Source organism: Ovis aries, chromosome 19 (assembly GCF_016772045.2).
Source record: "Ovis aries strain OAR_USU_Benz2616 breed Rambouillet chromosome 19, ARS-UI_Ramb_v3.0, whole genome shotgun sequence".
NCBI lineage: Eukaryota > Metazoa > Chordata > Mammalia > Artiodactyla > Bovidae > Ovis > Ovis aries.
The window spans coordinates 5,408,076-5,426,577 of NC_056072.1; the positions used below are offsets into that span (position 1 = coordinate 5,408,076).

The following is an 18,502-nucleotide window of genomic DNA, read 5'->3' on the forward strand; positions in this document are numbered from 1 at the left end:
GTGCGTGTGCTAAGTCGCTTCAGTCGTGTCTGACTCTTTGTGACGCTATGGACTGCAGCCTGCCAGGCTCCTCTGTCCTTGGGATTCTCCAGGCAAGAATACTGGAGAGGGTAGCCATGCCCTCCTCCAGGGGCTTTTCCTGACTCAAGAACTGAACTCGAGTCCCTTATATCTCCTGCATCAGCAGGCAGGTTCTTTACCACTATCACCACGTGGGAAGCCCATCACTAAGTATGGGGACCCATCCTGTCCTCAGGCCACCTTTGAAAGGGGACGTGTTGAATCTCTGACCAAGTAGGCTAAGTCAGCAGCATAAAAACCTCACCTCCCTCTCCCAACTCCAACATAACAATCCAGCTTCACGTGGATGCCTGTCCACTGCATGACTACCATGTTGCAATGGGCTTGGGGCCACTGAGTTAACAACTCAGGATTTTAAGCCTACCCTTCTCATCCTGTCTCCCATCACTGCCCTGTATGAGCCCTTCTTTCCACGTGAAGGGGCCCCTTGGTGTAATAAATACCTTGCCCTATTATAGCTCTCTCCCCCTCATTCACCTTCCACTTTCTGCAACACACCTGGGCTCACTTCTCTCTACCCATCAAAATCCTACTCCAGGAACTTCCCTGGTTGTCCAGGGGCTAAGACTCCATGCTCCCAACATAGGGACTTGGGCTCAATCCCTGGTCGGGGAACTGGATCCTTCATGCTGCAGATGAGACCAGACGCAGCCAAATAAAAAACAACAACAAAACCAAACACCTATTTCATCCTCAGATTCTGTGTCAAAGTCCAAGGTGTCCACTTCTTTGTGAGATCTACCCAAAGTCTGCCTAAACCACACGACATTTATCACCTTCCTGGGACCCCCTGTTTTTTATTCCGATTCTGTTCAAAGCTGAGCCTTTATCTTACTTTGCTTTATATCCCCCAGGGCTGAATATAATGTTTTATCCTTAGCTAGACTCAGTTAATATTTAATGACTGCATAAAGGCCAATATAAAAAATTTCCAGGGGAGTACTGTACTCCAAAGTAAAGCAGGTCCAAAACGTTCCCTGGGTACAGCTAAGACAGGAGAAAACTCAATTATAAGCACAAAATTAGGAAATACCTTCAGTGATTTGCAATATGAAAGGTGGTCAATGTGATAGCTATTAATTGTGAGATTCTGAGAGACACGGGGAGAAGCCATGAAAAGCACAGACTCTGCAACCAGCCTGGATTCTGGCGCCAGCTCCAAGACCCACTGGCATGTGCTTTGGGGCAATACCCTTGGCATCTTGTGCCACGCTTTGCCACTCGTCTCTAAAATGGAGTTGATCAATAGTACCAGCATCTTAGGGGTCTTTACAGACTCAACACACAAACACACGGGTTAAATACACAAACACATATGGAGTAGTTCTTAGAATATCAATCGGCACAAAGTAATTACTATTAAGAACACATGTCATTAGTGATGATATCGATTTGTGTCTGTATTTGAAAGCTAGAACAGGTCACTGGTACCAGTCAGAAAAGTCAGACTTAGCAGCCCAAGATTTCCAGTCTAAGCTCAGACAAACTGCTAGTAAAGACCCTCAGATAAGTTTAAACACTTTTCACGCTTTTTCTACCTTCTGCTTGATTTCACTAGTAAGGAAAGGAATTACACCGGACAATGGGGAGCAGGGTGTGTGCTGGAGACTATACACATCAGATCATCGTTGCTTTATAACTTGTATCGTCATCTGGGGCAGAAAGGTCCATCCTGTGCTTCACAACCTTACCTGGTGAAACTCTGGGTCTTGGCCAGTCTCCCCACACTTGCTGGCTGCTTTCCAGGAAAGCAGAAACTGGATGGGGGTCTGGAAGCTGAGGTGGGGTGGGAGAGTGGGTACCAACTTTGGTATCTTGGCATCCCCTTGAAACAAAAGTACACAGGAAATGAAAGCATGGCTCCTCTGCCCTTACAGCTAGCCATCCAGGGGTGGATGAAACCCAGCAGTCCCCTTCTCACGGTTTCTCACAGGCTTTTACGTTTACCTTCTCATGGATGTCCGTAGCCTTCAAAACCACCTCTTCCATTATGAGCCTACAGGCGTCTTCCACAAATCTCTCCCCTGCTTTTGCATCTGTTGTGGGGCCGTTCAGTATGACTCCATCCACGAGCACCATGTTCTTCCTGCTCGGAACCATCTCTTGCGGACGGATATCTCCTGGAAGCACACAATCAAACCATGTTTTAGAGAGAATCTTATTCCAGCACAAAGCAAAGCATGCAGGAAATGGCTTGCGATCCCACCTTCAAAGGGCATCCCTTCATTTGATACGTCTGAGGCACTGAAGCTAACAGCTTCTTAATGGCGCCCAATGATACGACAGAGTTAAAGAAAGAAAGCTCCATTTCCCATTCCTGCAGCACCTTTTGTTTAGCATCAGGGAGCAAGCAGGAGTTCAAGAAATGTAAATTCAACCCATTTTATTCGCTCATACAAACATCTTTCAGATATGTGCAAAAATGATCTTTGTGAACACAAACCCATGTCTGTTTCATGAGCACAAACTCCCTTGTAATTTAAGGAAATGGCTGTCTGAGGAGGCCTTACAAAAAGCTGTGAAAAGAAGAGAAACGAAAAGCAAGGGAGAAAAGGAAAGATATAAGCATTTGAATGCAGAGTTCCAAAGAATAGCAAGGAGAGATAAGAAAGACTTCCTCAGCGATCAATGCAAAGAAATAGAGGAAAAGAACAGAATGGAAAGGACTAGAGATCTCTTTAAGAAAATTAGAGATACCAAGGGAATATTTCACGCAAAGATGGGCTCGATAAAGGACAGAAATGGTCTGGACCTAACAGAAGCAGAAGATATTAAGAAGAGGTGGCAAGAATACACAGAAGAACTGTACAAAACAGAGCTTCATGACCCAGATAATCACGATGGTGTGATCACTCATCTGGAGCCAGACATCCTGGAATGTGAAGCCAAGTGGGCCTTAGAAAGCATCACTACAAACAAAGCTAGTGGAGGTGATGGAATTCCAATTGAGCTATTTCAAATCCTGAAAAATGATGCTGTGAAAGTGCTGCACTAAATATGCCAGCAAATTTGGAAAACCCAGCAGTGGCCACAGGACTGGAAAAGGTCAGTTTTCATTCCAATCCCAAAGAAAGGCAATGCCAAAGAATGCTCAAACTACCACACAATTGCACTCATCTCACATGCTAGTAAAGTAATGCTCAAAATTCTCCAAGCCAGGCTTCAGCAATATATGAACTGTGAACTTCCAGATGTTCAAGCTGGTTTTAGAAAAGGCAGAAGAACCAGAGTTCAAATTGCCAACATCCACTGGATCATGGAAAAAGTAAGAGAGTTCCAGAAAAACATCTATTTCTGCTTTATTGACTCTGCCAAAGCCTTTGACTGTGTGGATCACAATAAACTGTGGAAAATTCTGAGAGAGACGGGAATACCAGACCACCTGACCTGCCTCTTGAGAAACCTATATGCAAGTCAGGAAGCAACAGTTAGAACGGGACATGGAACAACAGACTGGTTCCAAATAGGAAAAGGAGTACATCAAGGCTGTACATTGTCACCCTGCTTATTTAACTTATATGCAGAGTACATCATGAGAAATGCTGGGCTGGAAGAAGCACAAGCTGGAATCAAGACTGCCAGGAGAAATATCAATAACCTCAGATATGCAGATGATACCACCTTATGGCAGAAAGTGAAGAGGAACTAAAAAGCCTCTTGATGAAAGTGAAAGAGGAGAGTGAAAAAGTTAGCTTAAAGCTCAAAATTCAGAAAATGAAGATCATGGCATCTGGTCCCATCACTTCATGGGAAATAGATGGGGAAACAGTGGAAACAGTGTCAGACTTTATTTTTCTGGGCTCCAAAATCACTGCAGATGGTGATTGCAGCCATGAAATTAAAAGACGCTTAGTCCTTAGAAGGAAAGTTATGACCAACCTAGACAGTGTATTGAAAAGCAGAAACATTACTTTGCCAACAAAGATCCATCTAGTCAAGGCTATGGTTTTTCCAGTGGTCATGTATGGATGTGAGAGTTGGACTGTGAAGAAAGCTGAGCGCAGAAGAATTGATGGTTCTGAACTGTGGTATTGGAGAAGACTCTTGAGAGTCCCTTGGACTGCTGGAGGGAGATCCAACCAGTCCATACTAAAGGAGATCAGTCCTGAGTGTTCACTGGAAGGACTGATTCTGAAGCTGAAACTCCAATACTTTGGCCACCTGATGTGAAGAGTTGACTCACTGGAAAACAGCCTGGTGCTGGAGGGATTGGGGGCAGGAGGAGAAGGGGACAACAGAGGATGAGATGGCTGGATGGCATCACCCACTCGACGGACATGAGTTTGAGTGAGCTCCAGGAGTTGGTGATGGATGGGGAGGCCTGGCGTGCTGTGGTTCATGGGGTTGCAAAGAGTTGGACACGACTGAGCGACTGAACTGAACTGATATATTTCCTTTCATAAGGCACTCCCAGAGAAGAAGAAATGTCAACATGTCTCTTCTTTTGATTTTACATTTTAAGCCTGTGATTAAGTGCCCCCTTGCTGTGTCTCTGAAAGCCCCCTGTTAAATATACTTGGCCACTTTCTACTGTGAGGAGGAGGAAAGCTGAGCAGCGGGAAGGTCCTGTAAGCCGTATCTCACACTTTGAAACTCCTCAAACTTGCAATTTAGGCAGGAGGGTGGAACAGAACACTTTCAGGACTGGACAGCTGCGGGTCCATGATAAAGGTTAAAAGTCAATGTGGAAATCTATATCTGAGACTAAAGGTTACTGCCTACCCAAAATAGCTCTCCTCCAAATTAATTCTGGCAACTTATCCAGATATTCAACCAATATTCTGCCTCAAGCTCTGATTCGATCGTATGCTCTCTTTCTAATCAGTATCTCTTTCCTGCTTATTATATTCAATAACTTGCAAAAAGTTACACAAACAATTTTTAAATATTTTTCAGCACCTCGCCAAGCATAGCACCTCCTTTAAACACACTGATGGGTCTGTGTGTATTTCAGATATTTTTATACCTACCGAGGGTTCTAACAGCATTTACATTTATTATGCCCTTTAATTCTACGGCTGGCAAACTCTCATGGTGTCCACAGGCAGATAAAAACGTAGGGGGAAGACTCTTCAATTCGAGAATGATAGAATCTGTAGCAAACGACTGATCTTTTATCCTCAGACTGAGGGGTAACCATTCAAAGCTCTCATAATGAATCTCAGCTTCATCCTTAGCTTTAATTTGTCTTCCACTTGGAAAGATGTATCTAACATGGTTTAGGGCCAAATGGTGAAGCCCTGGAATTGAGCTGTTGGATGGAAGTGCTTACCACTCAAGGCACTTTCCTCCCTCCCAAATTTTATGTCCTAAAAATAAATTGGAAAAGAGGGCAATTTTTCAGGGGACCCTGGTTTTGTCAGTAGGCAGTGCTATTATTAAGCACACAGAAAAGGTCTGATTTTTTTCTAACCTCATTAGTGGGATCTCACATTTCTATTGTCCAGGGAATAGCAGCCACTCTGTAGGCCTCTGAGAGTCTCTTTCTCTCCCTCTCTGTTTCTCTCACACATACACACAATATCAAACACCCACGTGCAACCAAAATAGCAGAGAAACTGAAATTAAAATTGTCTCTTGCTCCACAGCCATCAATTTTATAAATCTATAATTTCTCTATAGATTTTGAACAATTCTATAGGAGAAAATCCTACTCAAAAACTATAAAGGTTTGGGCATAGATTATGCATCTTTTCTTGATGTTTTAATTCTACAACAAGATGTGATCATGCACCTCTCCTCCCCTACCCCACCATATTGTCACTTTGGCCCAGACTGGAAAAGACCCTCTGGAGCCTGAATAATCAGCCAAGCTGTGCTCTTCTGGAGAGGCACATCGGGACTCTATCTGCTAGAGCTGACAGCAGTAAATACTCAAGCCTTCCATGAGAAGAATGTTCCAGGAAGAACATACGCAGAATCTGTCTGCTCTTCCATGCCCCCTCCCTTACCACCATCAAATGCCCGGGTTCACTTTCCAATGAACCCTGCAGCTGCCACCCTGCCCCAGGTACTGTGAAGACAATTCTCAGCAAGGCAGCTCCCATGTTTCTTCAAATAGCTAAGTCAGATCACATCATGACTCCTGTTCAAACCATTCAATGACCCTTTATCAAATTAAAAGTCAAAGTCCTGAAAATGCCTAGGCTTTAAATGAGCTCCTTCCCCCATTATCTCTTGGGCATCACTCCACTTCTCTAGTTGCTGCCCTCCAAACTCACCACATCCCACTCACTGTGGCCTCTTCACTTTTCCTCGACTCTCTCCTTAAACACCAGTCTCTCAGTGAGGTGCCCCCAGTGACCTCATTTCACACTGTGCCCACTCCTCTGTCCCACATTTTTCTCTGCTTTATTTGACTCCAGAGTGGTAACCACCATGTGACATATGATATGTATAATATTTATTTATTTACTTGTTTAAAGACTGTCTTTGCAACAGAGATTATGCTCTACGGGAATGATCCAGTTCCTGTTAGCTGCTGTCTGTTTCAGGGCACCCGAAAGTGCCTGTCAGATTGGAAGAGTTCCATAAACATTTTTTGGTTACTAGATACAAGAAGCCCAGGACCCTGGCTCCTTCAACCAGCCAGTGACCATATCCCCTCCTCTGAGATGCCACTGCAGGTTGCCAGCCCTAACCAAGCAGGAGACGCCTTTGGTAGGAAGAGGGCAGACAAAGAACTCAATTCATGGACTAGAAAGGACCAGAAGGGGCTGAAAGAAGGACCCGGGGAACAGGGTCAATGAGGCAAAACTGAGTTTGCAGTCTGGGTCATCAAGGGAAACCGCGGGTGAGAGGCTCCCTCTCCTCACTGTGCGTTCTTCTCACCAAGGCCACTTTCTTTCTCTTCGCCCTCCTTCTCTGTTTTCTAGGCTTTTGGTGTCTGAAGGTCAGTCCATCACAAATCTCACTCCAGGAACCACACCGGCAAACGTGGAAACCAGTCAATCCCAAAACATTCTGGCTTATTTCCACCGATTCCTCAACCCCATACTTTCCAAACTCCTATCCATACAATTAGCTCAACTGCTGTTTTGTTTGCAAAGATGCACCGTTCTTCCTTGCCAAACAAATCATAAAGTGAAAGTGTTAGTCACTAAGTTGTGTCTGACTCTTTACGACCCCATGGACTATAGCCGACCAGGCTCCTCTGTCCATGGAGTTCTCCTGGCAAGAATACTGGAGTGGGCAGCCATACCCTTCTCCAGGGGATCTTCCCAACCCAGGGGTCAAACTTGGGTCTCCTGCACTGATGGCAGATTCTGTACCATCTGAGCCACCAGGGAAGCCCAAATGATACATTCAGCTTCAAATACTATTTCAGAGTTTCACAGGATTAAGTGAATCAATGCAGATGAAGACCTAAAGCAAAGCCTGGCCAACAGTGGGCTCTCAGTAAACATTAGAAATACTAGCAAACTCAGGAAGTGTTAGGTAACAGCAGTAGGCAATTAAAACTATTTATTAAATACATAAATAAACAGGAGTAATTACATGTGACAGTAAGCTATGACAGGGAAAGGGAGATCTCAGAATGATCAGACGCCAGGGCTCAGTTCAGTTCAGTTCAGTCGCTCAGTCGTGTCCGACTCTTTGAGAGCCTATGAATCGCAGCACGCCAGGCCTCCCTGTCCATCACCAACTCCCAGAGTCTACCCAAACTCATGTCCATCAAGTCATTGATGCCATCCAGCCATCTCATCCTCTGTTGTCCCCTTCTCCTCCGGCCCCCAATCCCTCCCAGCGTCAGAGTCTTTGCCAATGAGTCAACTTTTCGCATCACGTGGCCAAAGTATTGGAGTTTCAGCTTTAGCATCATTCCTTCCAAAGAACACCCAGGACTGATCTCCTTTAGAACAGACTGGTTGGATCTCCTTGCAGTCCAAGGGACGCCAGGGTAGTGAACTCTAAAGCAGCTGGTGAGTTATCTCCTGGAACAGTCGGAGGAAGGAGGCTCAGTGGGAGGAGTTTGCCCCGTGAAGAGAGCTGAACTTCCGGCCACAGTCAAGCAGCTCTGTCCGCCCCTAGTGGGCAGCTGTCCAAACTTCCTGCCTTGTCACTGTCCACTTTGCAGGAAAGTGGCTATTTGTGTCAACATTTTATTTCCTGAACCAGAGTAGAAACAATGACAGAGGGGATCCATGTCTCAGTTTTCTGGACGTCCCAGGAAATAGCTCAGTTGTTGGTGTTCACGAGCACTCAACAACTCCCTGAGCTGTTGGCTGGCTGCATCGCCATCTTAGAGGTCATCTTATTTAACCCTTTCACACAGCCCCCAAACCCCTTCCCCAGCCCTGTGGCTGAGACAACAGGAGAGCTGAGTCTGAGTCTCTCAGGTTCTCTGACCCTGGAATGACACATTCTCTCTGTGCTTAACTTTCCCTCATCAGTAAAATAGGAGACAATCCAGGAAAAGTTCTGGGCCGGCTGCTCTCTCACCTGCTGCTACCGCTGCTAAGTCGCTTCGGTCATGTCTGATTCTGTGCAACCCCATAGACGGCAGCCCACCAGGCTCCCCCATCCCTGGGATTCTCCAGGCAGGAACACTGGAGTGGTTTCCATTTCCTTCTCCAATGCATGAAAGTGAAAAGTGAAAGTGAAGGCGCTCAGTCGTGTCCGACTCTTAGCGACGCCATGGACTGCAGCCCACCAGGCTCCTCCGTCCATGGGATTTTCCAGGCAAGAGTACTGGAGTGGGGTGCCATTGCCTTCACTTATACTAACACGCAGGTGGGTTTAGGGCCCACAGTTGTTGTTGACCTCTCAGGTGCTTCCAGAATCTAACATCTTTGGCTGCCTGGCTTCTCTCTTATCGTTTAATGATTATGTATCCATTTCAACAAACATGGATTACTCACCTCCTGTGTGCCACACAGCAGGCTGGAGGCTAAAGATAGGAACTTGATCATCTCCTTGCGTATCTCAAAGTCTCTTTGGGAGTTAGGTGCTGAAAATTTACAACAGTGCAAGACATGTGGGGCAGACTCTGCTCTCAAAACTTTACAGAGTTGAAAAACTTAATTGTCACAAAATTTCCAGCTGCTTATTCAGTTCTATAGTTGAGGAAGTGGAGACACAGAGAGTTTAACTGGCTTGTCCAGGGGCGCAGAGCTGGTTAAGCAGTGAAACTGGGGTGAATAATACACTGAAGCTTTATGAAGGAGCAACAAGGTACCGTGCTATGGACATCTACAGTTTGTAAGGCGGTGTTACGGAGTCAATAATGACAGCAAGATGAATTAGACCCCGTTTCTATCCTCTGTTAACTGAGAGTCTCAGAGTTTGAATAATGCAACAGGAGATAATGAGTGTCCCATGTCCTGAGAAGGACACCAGTAACAAGCTGAATGCAAACAATCTAGACATTTAGGGCTATGGCTTAGGGTTACAGGAGAAGCTGAGGGGTCAGAGAAGACTTCTGAATTCGAAGACTTGTCTTCTCTGTAAAAATCTGCAGGAATTAATAGTAATAATAATAATTCTAAAACCTCTTCATTTCTTAAAGTAACAGCTCCACGGCAAACAGCTGGAGGGGCCACAAAGCTTCGCCTACGGTGACTCTGAATCTGCGCTTGTGGCATTTCTCTAGGCTTCTGCAGGAGAGGGGTAGACAAAGCAAGTCTGATTTCTCTCCCGTGGGGCTCTAACCCAAACCTTGTGCTTGCTTCGGCAGCACCTATACCAAACACGTGAAGACTTTCATCGATTCGCATCTAAATCTCTTATTTTGCCCATTAAAACTGCTCCAGCTTCTTCCATGGATCTGATAATCCATGGTTGCTCCTCTGAATGAGTTTATCTCTAATAAAAAGAGGCATAACCCAGGTGTGGTCTCACCAGCTCCCAATACAGTGACCTGGCATTGCCCATTCTCCGGTCAGTGTAATCCCATTAGCAAGGCTTCCATTAGCATCTGAGTCGATGCCCAGGCTTAAGCTTTGAAACCAGGGAGATGCTGGCCCCAGTTCTAACTGTGCCGCTATGATGTTGCCCATGCTTAACATCCACGTGACCCAGCCTTCTTATCTGGCCAGTGGAGAAAACACTGGGTCGTTGCAAGGGTGGAAGACAGCCTTGCAAGCCGCAGACCTGAGTGGCAGGAAGAGAGAACAGGACCCAGTGAGGAAGGACCATTACTGAGGCGGAGTTCATGGACTCTCCCGGTACCAACATTACACGCTGGTTCCGGTAAAGGTCAGATCTTTGCCAGAAAATCAACCCGAAAGAACCAAGCTCGCCATTTGAGAGTCTTTAATTGTTAAGAGAAAATTAGCTCTAGGAAAATAAATGCTTGCTTCCAAGGAACAGAAAGAGGAACAATGAGTCAAAAGTGAATCCAGGCATCTGGTGGGGAGGCTAAGGAACACTTCAGAAAAGCTGTGCCAGAGACACCGGGGCCCTAGTAAGAGCTGAGGGTCAGGACCTGGAGAGCCTAGTGGGCCAGTCCAAGACAGGCAAGCGAAGAAAACTGGGGAAAGAGGGCAACACTAATCAATAAATTAATAAGGGCCTCCCGGGTACCGAGCACCCAGCCTGGTGCCTGGGAATACAGAAAGCAAAAAATGCAGTCTCTGCTCTCAAGTTGTTAAAGTCTTGAAAGACAATATCCAGGGGGACAGGGAGAAAAAAAAAAACAGAGCTGAAAAGAAGTTGAAGAGACAGTCCTCTGTATCAGAGTCTTCTAAATCCATTGTTTCTTCTAAGCTTGAAAAAAATGGACACCTAATTCAGTCGATGTACCTGGCACTGTCAGATTTAACCACTGTTTGCATCCTTTTAGAGTATCATATCCATTTTAAGCCATTTGTGCTGTCTTAGATACAGCATGCCAATGAGAGGGTAGCTGTGGGCAGCCTACAAGGAAGACGACTCTAGGAAATAAATAAATATTAAGAAATAACAATAATACAAGGCAGCAGCCACAGAAGCTCCAAAGGTGCGGATAGTAGCAACAAGTTCAGGGACTAAGTGTCTGAATCTAGCTCTGTAACTGGTTTAATCAGAGACCTGGCTTAGACACCAAATGATGTCCACAGCACAGCCCTAAAATGTGAAGTCACAGGAGTGAGTGGTGAAACTACGCTCACAGCTTCAGTCCACTAGAGACGGGCTTTGCTTGTGGCTTAGTCGCAAAGCCTGTCTGGCTCTTTTGCAGCCCAATGGACTGTAGCCTGCCAGGCTCCTCTGTCCATGGGATTTTCCAGGCAAGAATACTGGAGTAGGTTGCCATTTTCTTCCCTAGGCAATCTTCCTGACCCAGGGATCTAATTCATGTCTCCTGCATGGGCAGGCAGATTCTTTACCACTGAGCCACCTGGGAGGCCCTGGAGATGGCAGCCAAAGGCAAAAAAAAAAAAGACAACGCAGATCACTCCTTTGGTCTTATTTTGGGGGTTAAACTCACTGTAGCTGAAATTCACAGAGTTAATACTTGTTTTGTTTATACTTCCCCAAATATTTATTGAATACTAGGTATGTGCAAGACCCTGGGGCAGGCACTGTGTGAGACTCAGAGACGAGTCAGACATAGAGACAGTAACCACAGAGTCCAACAAGGAAGCGCAGACACATTTGTGAATAGCTAGGATCCCATCCACAAGGTGTAAAGTATAAAGTACGATGCTTGAGGTCGGATAAAGCACACTGAAATTCCAGAGAAGGGCTTCTGACTGTGAGAAGCAGAAAGTCCTTTTAGGTTAGATGGTATTTAGAATGGTCCTTCATTCAAGCATTCAGCAAATATTTATTTAGGGCCTGTTATGTTCAGAACAATGTGTGAGGCACTGGAAGCTGAGCAATGCAGAGGAAGGCACAAATTTACTTGGGGTGGATGGGAGAGAGACTTAATACAAAAAAAAAAACAAAAAAACAAAGAAACAGTTTAAATAATTGCAGACCCTAACAAATGCTTTAAAGGAAGTTACCTGAAAGGCTTGGTAGAACGAAGACAAGGAGGAATTTCAGATCTGATCAGGGGAAAGTATTTCCTATGAAGAAACATTTGAATTAAGATGCAAATGAGGAGAAAGTTCCAGATGTAAAAAGACATGAAGAGAGAGTAGTTTAGAAAGAAGCAACAGATGTAAACGATCTATAAATTGTTCTCTCAAAGGACGGGAAAGAGATGGGTGGGGCCCAGGGGTGAGGACGAGGGAAGGGAGAATAGAGCCAGCTTGGGGAAGAGGTTCGGGAGCAGACCAGGCAAGGCGTTTCATGCCAAAGGCAGCAGCCAGCCCGAGCGAAGAGCCGCGCAGTCTGGTTCGCATCTCCGACAGCCGTCTCTGGCACCCTGTAGAGGGGGCCTGTCTAAGGGCAGACGTGCGAATAAGGAGGCTGCCTAGGAGGCTACTGTGGAAGTCCAGGCAGTAGAGGCACCAGCCTCTTGATCTGGGAGGAGATGCAGAAAGAAGGTGCAGTGAAGCGCTGCAATCCGGGAGGCTTTGGCAGTAAAGCCGAGAGGGCTGGCTGATGACGTGGATTCAGGGGGTCACGACAACAGAAGAATCTTCGAAGACTCCTGAGTTGGGGACCTGAGCCACCAGGGAAATGGTAGGGACCTAGGCAGATGTGGGGAGCACCAGAAAAGGGCCAGCTGGGTCAACGTGTGGAAAAGTAGGAATGGAATATCAAGGCTTTAGACTGATTAGTCGAAGTTGGTTATGATGGAGTCGAAACAAAGGTCATGGGAAAGACATTCAGGACCGAAAAGCAACCGGAACTAGGCAGAGAAAGTGGTGTGTGTGTGTGTGTCCAGGAAACCTCAAGAGCTTCTCTTCATCCAAGGGGCAGGGTCTGTAAAATGGAGAAGCGACTGACTGCTGAGAGGTGGCGAGAGTGTCTCTGAGGACTGAGGAATGTGGCCATCACCTGATGGGCAATAGGAACAGTTGGGAATTTCTGATGGAGTAAGAAAAGTGCCTTCGAAAGATTAAGTGGGTACCAGTGATGGGTTCAGATGGCAAGTCAAGAGCTCAAGTTGGGGAAATATGAGGGCAATAATCCAGGCCAGGGAGAGGGAGAACATGAATTACATAACAGACAGGATGGGAAAGTGAAGAGTTAGTCGTTATCTCGTGTCTGACTCTGTGACCCCATGGACTGTAGCCCGCCAGGCTCCTCTGCCCATGGAATTCTCCAGATGGGAACACTGGAGTGGGTAGCCATTCCCTTCTCCAGGGGATCTTTCCAACCCAGGGGTCGAATCCAGGTCTCCCATACTGTGGGCCGATTCTTTACCCTCTGAGCCAAGAGAGAAGACAGGTTATACTTAATCTGATCTCTCCCCTATAATACCGTTACCGCAAACTTGAAGCCAGGAACCTCAGGTTTTTCTAAGAAGCCTTACAACTGTGCTTGGATAGTATAGCTTTTCTGCACTCCAGGAAGTCTGCGTTCTGAAGTGATCTTTGGATGGAAGGTGACAGAATAAGATATGTAAAAGTCATGGTGTGCATCCATACATCAGCTCCTCTCTTGCAAAGCATGCAGGAACGCAGAACGTTTCAGGGTGGTGGCGTGCTCCCTTCACCCCAAGTGTGATTTTGTGAGATCCTCGTGTGTTAGCACCTGGGCTGCCTGTCAGGTGATTCAGAGTCTATGGAAACACCAAGCCATGACCTTTAACATAACAGCTAGGTCCATTAACACCATCCATCCTCCGAGATGGCAAGCTTCTTAGAAGGGAGTCTCTGAAAGAGCCTCTCCGATATAGCTGTCACTGCCCTACCAACGGCTGATACGTGCACGGTTCACCATAAACTTTATTTATTTTTAATTTCAAAATGTTTACCTTTCACAGAGCACCAGGCCAGAAACTGGGTGACCTTCTGGTATTTTCAGGAGAGTAGGATTTCCCGAGATGTCTACTCCTGTGACTTGAGTAAAGGTTACTTGACAAGATCTACATGCTGGTATGGGAAGTGTCATTTTGTCAGGCTGACAGGCAGCTCTCAAGACCACCTCACCCACCATTCCCCTCTCTACCTTATGAATTTCTCTGATGGATACTACTTCAGTTTGCAAGGACTTGGATGAAGCCAGGCTCGATGAGAACTCTAGATCGGCATGTGCATACGGTAAATTTCAGCCCTGGCAGCAGAACTTGGCTACAGATGATGTGCTTTCGTCTGGCTCAACAGTAACGTGTTCCCCAGGAACTGCTCTCACTGTGTCTGCCCTCTCCTTCATTAGCCCTTCCCTCAAGAGTCAACGCCAGCCATTCCTGCTGGCATTTCCCCTCGGCCATCTTCTTGGCTCTGTACCCTCTCCGACTCTTTACCTAACTTCTTGCCTACAATATCTCTGAAACGTTAGATTTGACCTGTAGCCTTATTATCAGTGACTCTCCTGTTTTCCGAGAGTTAAGGCTGAGTAGGGAGAATGTTCCTTTTGAGTTTGCTTGTTAGCTTGGGCAATTTTTAGCTTGGCCAGCATCCCAGCTGGAATCTCTCTCTCCCCAGTCTTGGCAGCACTGTTAGTTAGGTTTACCCCTTGCCTTGGCCCCTGTTTCTTCCAAGGTCTCATTATTTAGCTTTCTCACCAATTCTGTGAGTTCTCCCAAATCCTTCTAAGTAAACTCCCCCTTCTAGTGAGCAAGAGTCATTCTGTGTTCGGCAGAACCAGAGAACCATAACTAATACTCAGAATAACTTGGCTTCTGTAGACATTTCTAATCAAGCAAAGTTAAAGCCAACTAGACGTAGTTTAGTAAGTATATTCTCCGGACCTTCAGAGCTTCTTATCTATTTTTAGTATTCTCCAAAACTTAGAGGTCACCCAGCTACCATCAGAAAACAAATATTATGTTTCTTCTACTTTATGAAATGTTCCACTCCCGTACAAGTCAGGATGTTTGTGGCCAGTGGGTAGATCACTGTCTTAGTAAAAGGCAACTAGAAGAGCATGGCCAAAAATAAATACCATGCCAGCCACCTGTGTGACTATCTTTTCTAGTAGCTTTTCCAGCAGTAGTATGCAGAAAGGGAACAAAAATACAATAGCATTTAGGAAACAATAACAGCAGTTAACATTACGTGCTTGCAAGGGATCAGGTACTGAGCTAGGTATCTTATATACGTCACTTCATCCAATTCTCATAATAATTCTCTTTATTAACTCAATTTTACAGACAGGATGGAAGCCAGAGGGACAAAGAGAACTGTAAGTGTCAGAGACAGAATTCAATGCCAGGTGACCTGAGTTCAGACCTCACAATCCTAAGGACTATATTCTATCAGTTTCCCCAAGAAAAAAATAAAGAAGAAGACATTATTTCTCATGTAACCACTTCAAACTATTTGGACACATATTTTGTACTCTGAGAGCAACAAGCAATTATTTTGGAACTGTGTATAAACTGCGATGTGCCGCAATATAATATACAGTTTTAAAACCAATTTACTCAAGTGTTGACTGTGGGATGTTAAATGATTCCATTTAACCAGCAATTTAAATGAAAATTTAAATAAATGCTATAAATGGGTGCCTCATTTGCATGATCCGTTGATTAACTCTGACGTGATGTTCATCTGTGCCAGGGCTCTGCCTCCTTGTCTAGGCCTTCAGAAGGTCATCTTCTAGGTCAGAAGTGAGCAACCACTCTCAGCTCAGTATCTCAACATACACGCTAATTCACTTGTGGCCACCCTCAAGTGCAGAGATCTTCATTGACCAAAATCTCTTCATGAAGTTTATTACAATGGAACTGGAAAGGATATGCTGAGAAGCTTCCCGGAATGGCGACGGCCTCTCAAGAAGCATCTTTAAGAAATACACGGTCTAAACTGCCTTCTAGGAAGGGAGGGCTCTTATTTGCAGGGCGAATGCATTGCTGAATGGGGGATGCAAATGTGGGCTCAGAGATGAATTGCTCAGTAAAGCAGAGAAGAGGGTAAAGCATCACTAGCATCTTCCTCCTCATCCTTTATGCTGCCCAGAATCAGCCTCCCCTCCATATAATATTAGAGCGAAGATTTCAAAAAGCTGAAGCTACCTGGGAGGCAACAGTTGCATAAACTACAGTATCAATGGTGCCCCAGAAGCAGCAAAGGCAGCAGCTTTGGGGGTGCGCGCGTCTCGCTGCTGCTCCTGTGTTGATAGATGAAGCACTCAGAGGCACTGCGTAAAAGACCATAAAGGCGTTGGCATGGGCTAGTCCACAGCTGAGACCCAATGAGGCGTGAGTTTAGAGCCATCGAGAGGATGTGCCAAGCTGAGTTTGGGGCCAATTTAGAGTAGGATCATGGGATCTTAGAGCTTGAAAAGCACTTACAGATAATTTAGGAAATGTCCTCATTTTGGATTTGAGAGAACTGTGGTTCAGTGGCATGCAGACTGCCATTCATTGTGACTCTATTGGATGTCCTAACGGCTGTCTGCACTACACCTCTCATAGGCATTCAGAACCTATTTCACATACAATAGCCACCGTTCATTTAGCCCTTCTGTGAGCCAGATTTTGATAAGTCCTTTACGAAATGTAGCACATTCATCCCACACAACAACCCTGTAAGGATACAAACAACTAAAAGCCACTCTGGCTAAGTTAAGCACAAAATAGTTTACTGGCTGGATGTGTAAGTTATCTTTGGTTGTGTAACAAATGACCCCAAAACTTTGTGGATTAGGACAAGGGTGGGGACTTCCCTGGTGGTCTGCTGGTTAAGAATCCACCTTGCAACACAGGGGACGCAGGTTCAATCCCTGCATAGGGAACTAAGGTCCTACAAGCGATGGGGCAACTAAACCCTCAGGCCGTACCTAGAGAGCCAGCGAGGCACCACGGAGCATCCCACACGACAAGACAAGGACCCCGCATGCACAGCCAAGAGCCAACACAGACAAGTCAATAAATTTAAATACAAGGATGCATTATTTCCCACCATCCGGGGCTTAGCTGGGCGCATTTCCAGTCTTCCCTGGGTAACCCACACGCCTGCAGTGGCCTGTGTGGCGGCCTAGAGCCCAGCTCAGAGCTCGGAAGACTAAGCGAGCTGGGCCTCGCTCTCCTTGCGCCCTGTCGTGTCCCAGCGATGTGACAGGTCTTCAGAAGGGGAGGCAAGTTCAGGCGGCAAAGGCAAAAGCTGCCAAGCTTCTTGAGATTTCAGGGTGGATGCCACACAACCTTCTGTTTCCACTTTTACTGTACTCTGTTGGTCAAACCAAGTCACAAGGAAAATCATGCTCAAAGGTGTAGGAGAAAAGCTCACGCCTGATGACAGAGGGCAACATCACATTGCAAGACGGAGGCACTCTAGGAAGGGAGGGATCTGAATCCAGCAGAGGCTTCCCTCTGGCCGCAAGTTACTCCTATTCCTCCCTTCCACAAAATATGCTGTTTCCATCCCAGGACCAACCGAAATCTTATCTCGTAGAAACAGTCTTCAGTCTGGGATCTCAGGGTTTGTATCAAGTGTACAGACAGACAAGGCAGCTCTTGGTCCAGGGACACATAAACTAAAACAGAAGTTACCAGACATTACACCCAACGCACGATAGTGAGAAGGACGGGATAAGACCGCAGACACACCCCGGAAAGGAGGCAAGGCCCAGGGCCAGGCACTGGCCCCTAGCAGCTCTGAAACCCAGCCGGCTGTATAGTGTGCGTGTTGAATGGGGTCTGGCTCTGCCCCTGGGGTGGTCTCCTAACCCAGCATTCTCTGCGGCTCTCGGCCCTGCACTCGGGCGGAAGTGAACACGCAGCGCAGCCTCTCTGACGTCTGTGGAGGGTAGTTGCGGACTTGCCAGCACACTGTGGCTTGGTCTCACTCTCGTCTCCTCCCCACTAGAGGCTTGGCTCTGGACCTCCTGAGATGGCAGTCGCACAGATCAACAGCTCTATTGCTTCCGCTTCATTCACAGCAGTCACACCTTGGCAGCTTTGCATGCCTGCCCTCACGGGTCCCACCAACTCTAACCTATCCATTCTCGATGGTGCTTTGGGAAGCTGGTTAGTGACTCTTCTCCGACTCCTAACTCCTCCTGTGGAATTTTCCTTTCATAGCTCCTCCCACATTGGCGTGAGGCTTAATTTCAATAAAGAAGCCCTTGTTCCACAGTGTATCTTACAGACAGCGTGTTATTGCATTTAATGTCCATCACAGCTGTGTAAGTTATAGACATGCCCATTTTACAGACAAAGACATTGAGGCCCAGAGAAGTTAGGACATGGCTTCACAGCTAAAAGATGTCAGGCTCAGGTTTGACCTCAGCTCTCTTTCATTCCTATTCCGCATCTCCTGGGAGGAAAGGCTGGGGGACAGCGGAGTGCTGCTAAAATTGTTGGTGTGCTGTGTTACTTGCTCAGGTGTGTCTGACTCTGTGACGCCACGGACTGTAGCCCACCAGGCTCCTCTGTCTGTGGGATTCTCCAGGCCAGAATACTAGAGTGGGTAGCCTTTCCCTTCTCCAGGGGATCTTC

At 46.3% G+C, this 18,502-nt stretch overlaps 1 protein-coding gene across 3 annotated transcripts in view; it reads right to left on the bottom strand.

Annotated features, from left to right (window-relative positions):
- The window catches only part of GADL1 (glutamate decarboxylase like 1), a 191,222-nt gene that overhangs the window by 149,619 nt on the left and 23,101 nt on the right, over positions 1–18,502 (bottom strand). For all 3 annotated transcript variants that reach the window (XM_012099310.3, XM_042235771.1, XM_042235772.2), the window contains exon 2: positions 2,029–2,201. In XM_012099310.3, the coding sequence (XP_011954700.3) occupies positions 2,029–2,201 (173 nt within the window). The remainder of the gene's footprint in view (positions 1–2,028; positions 2,202–18,502) is intronic.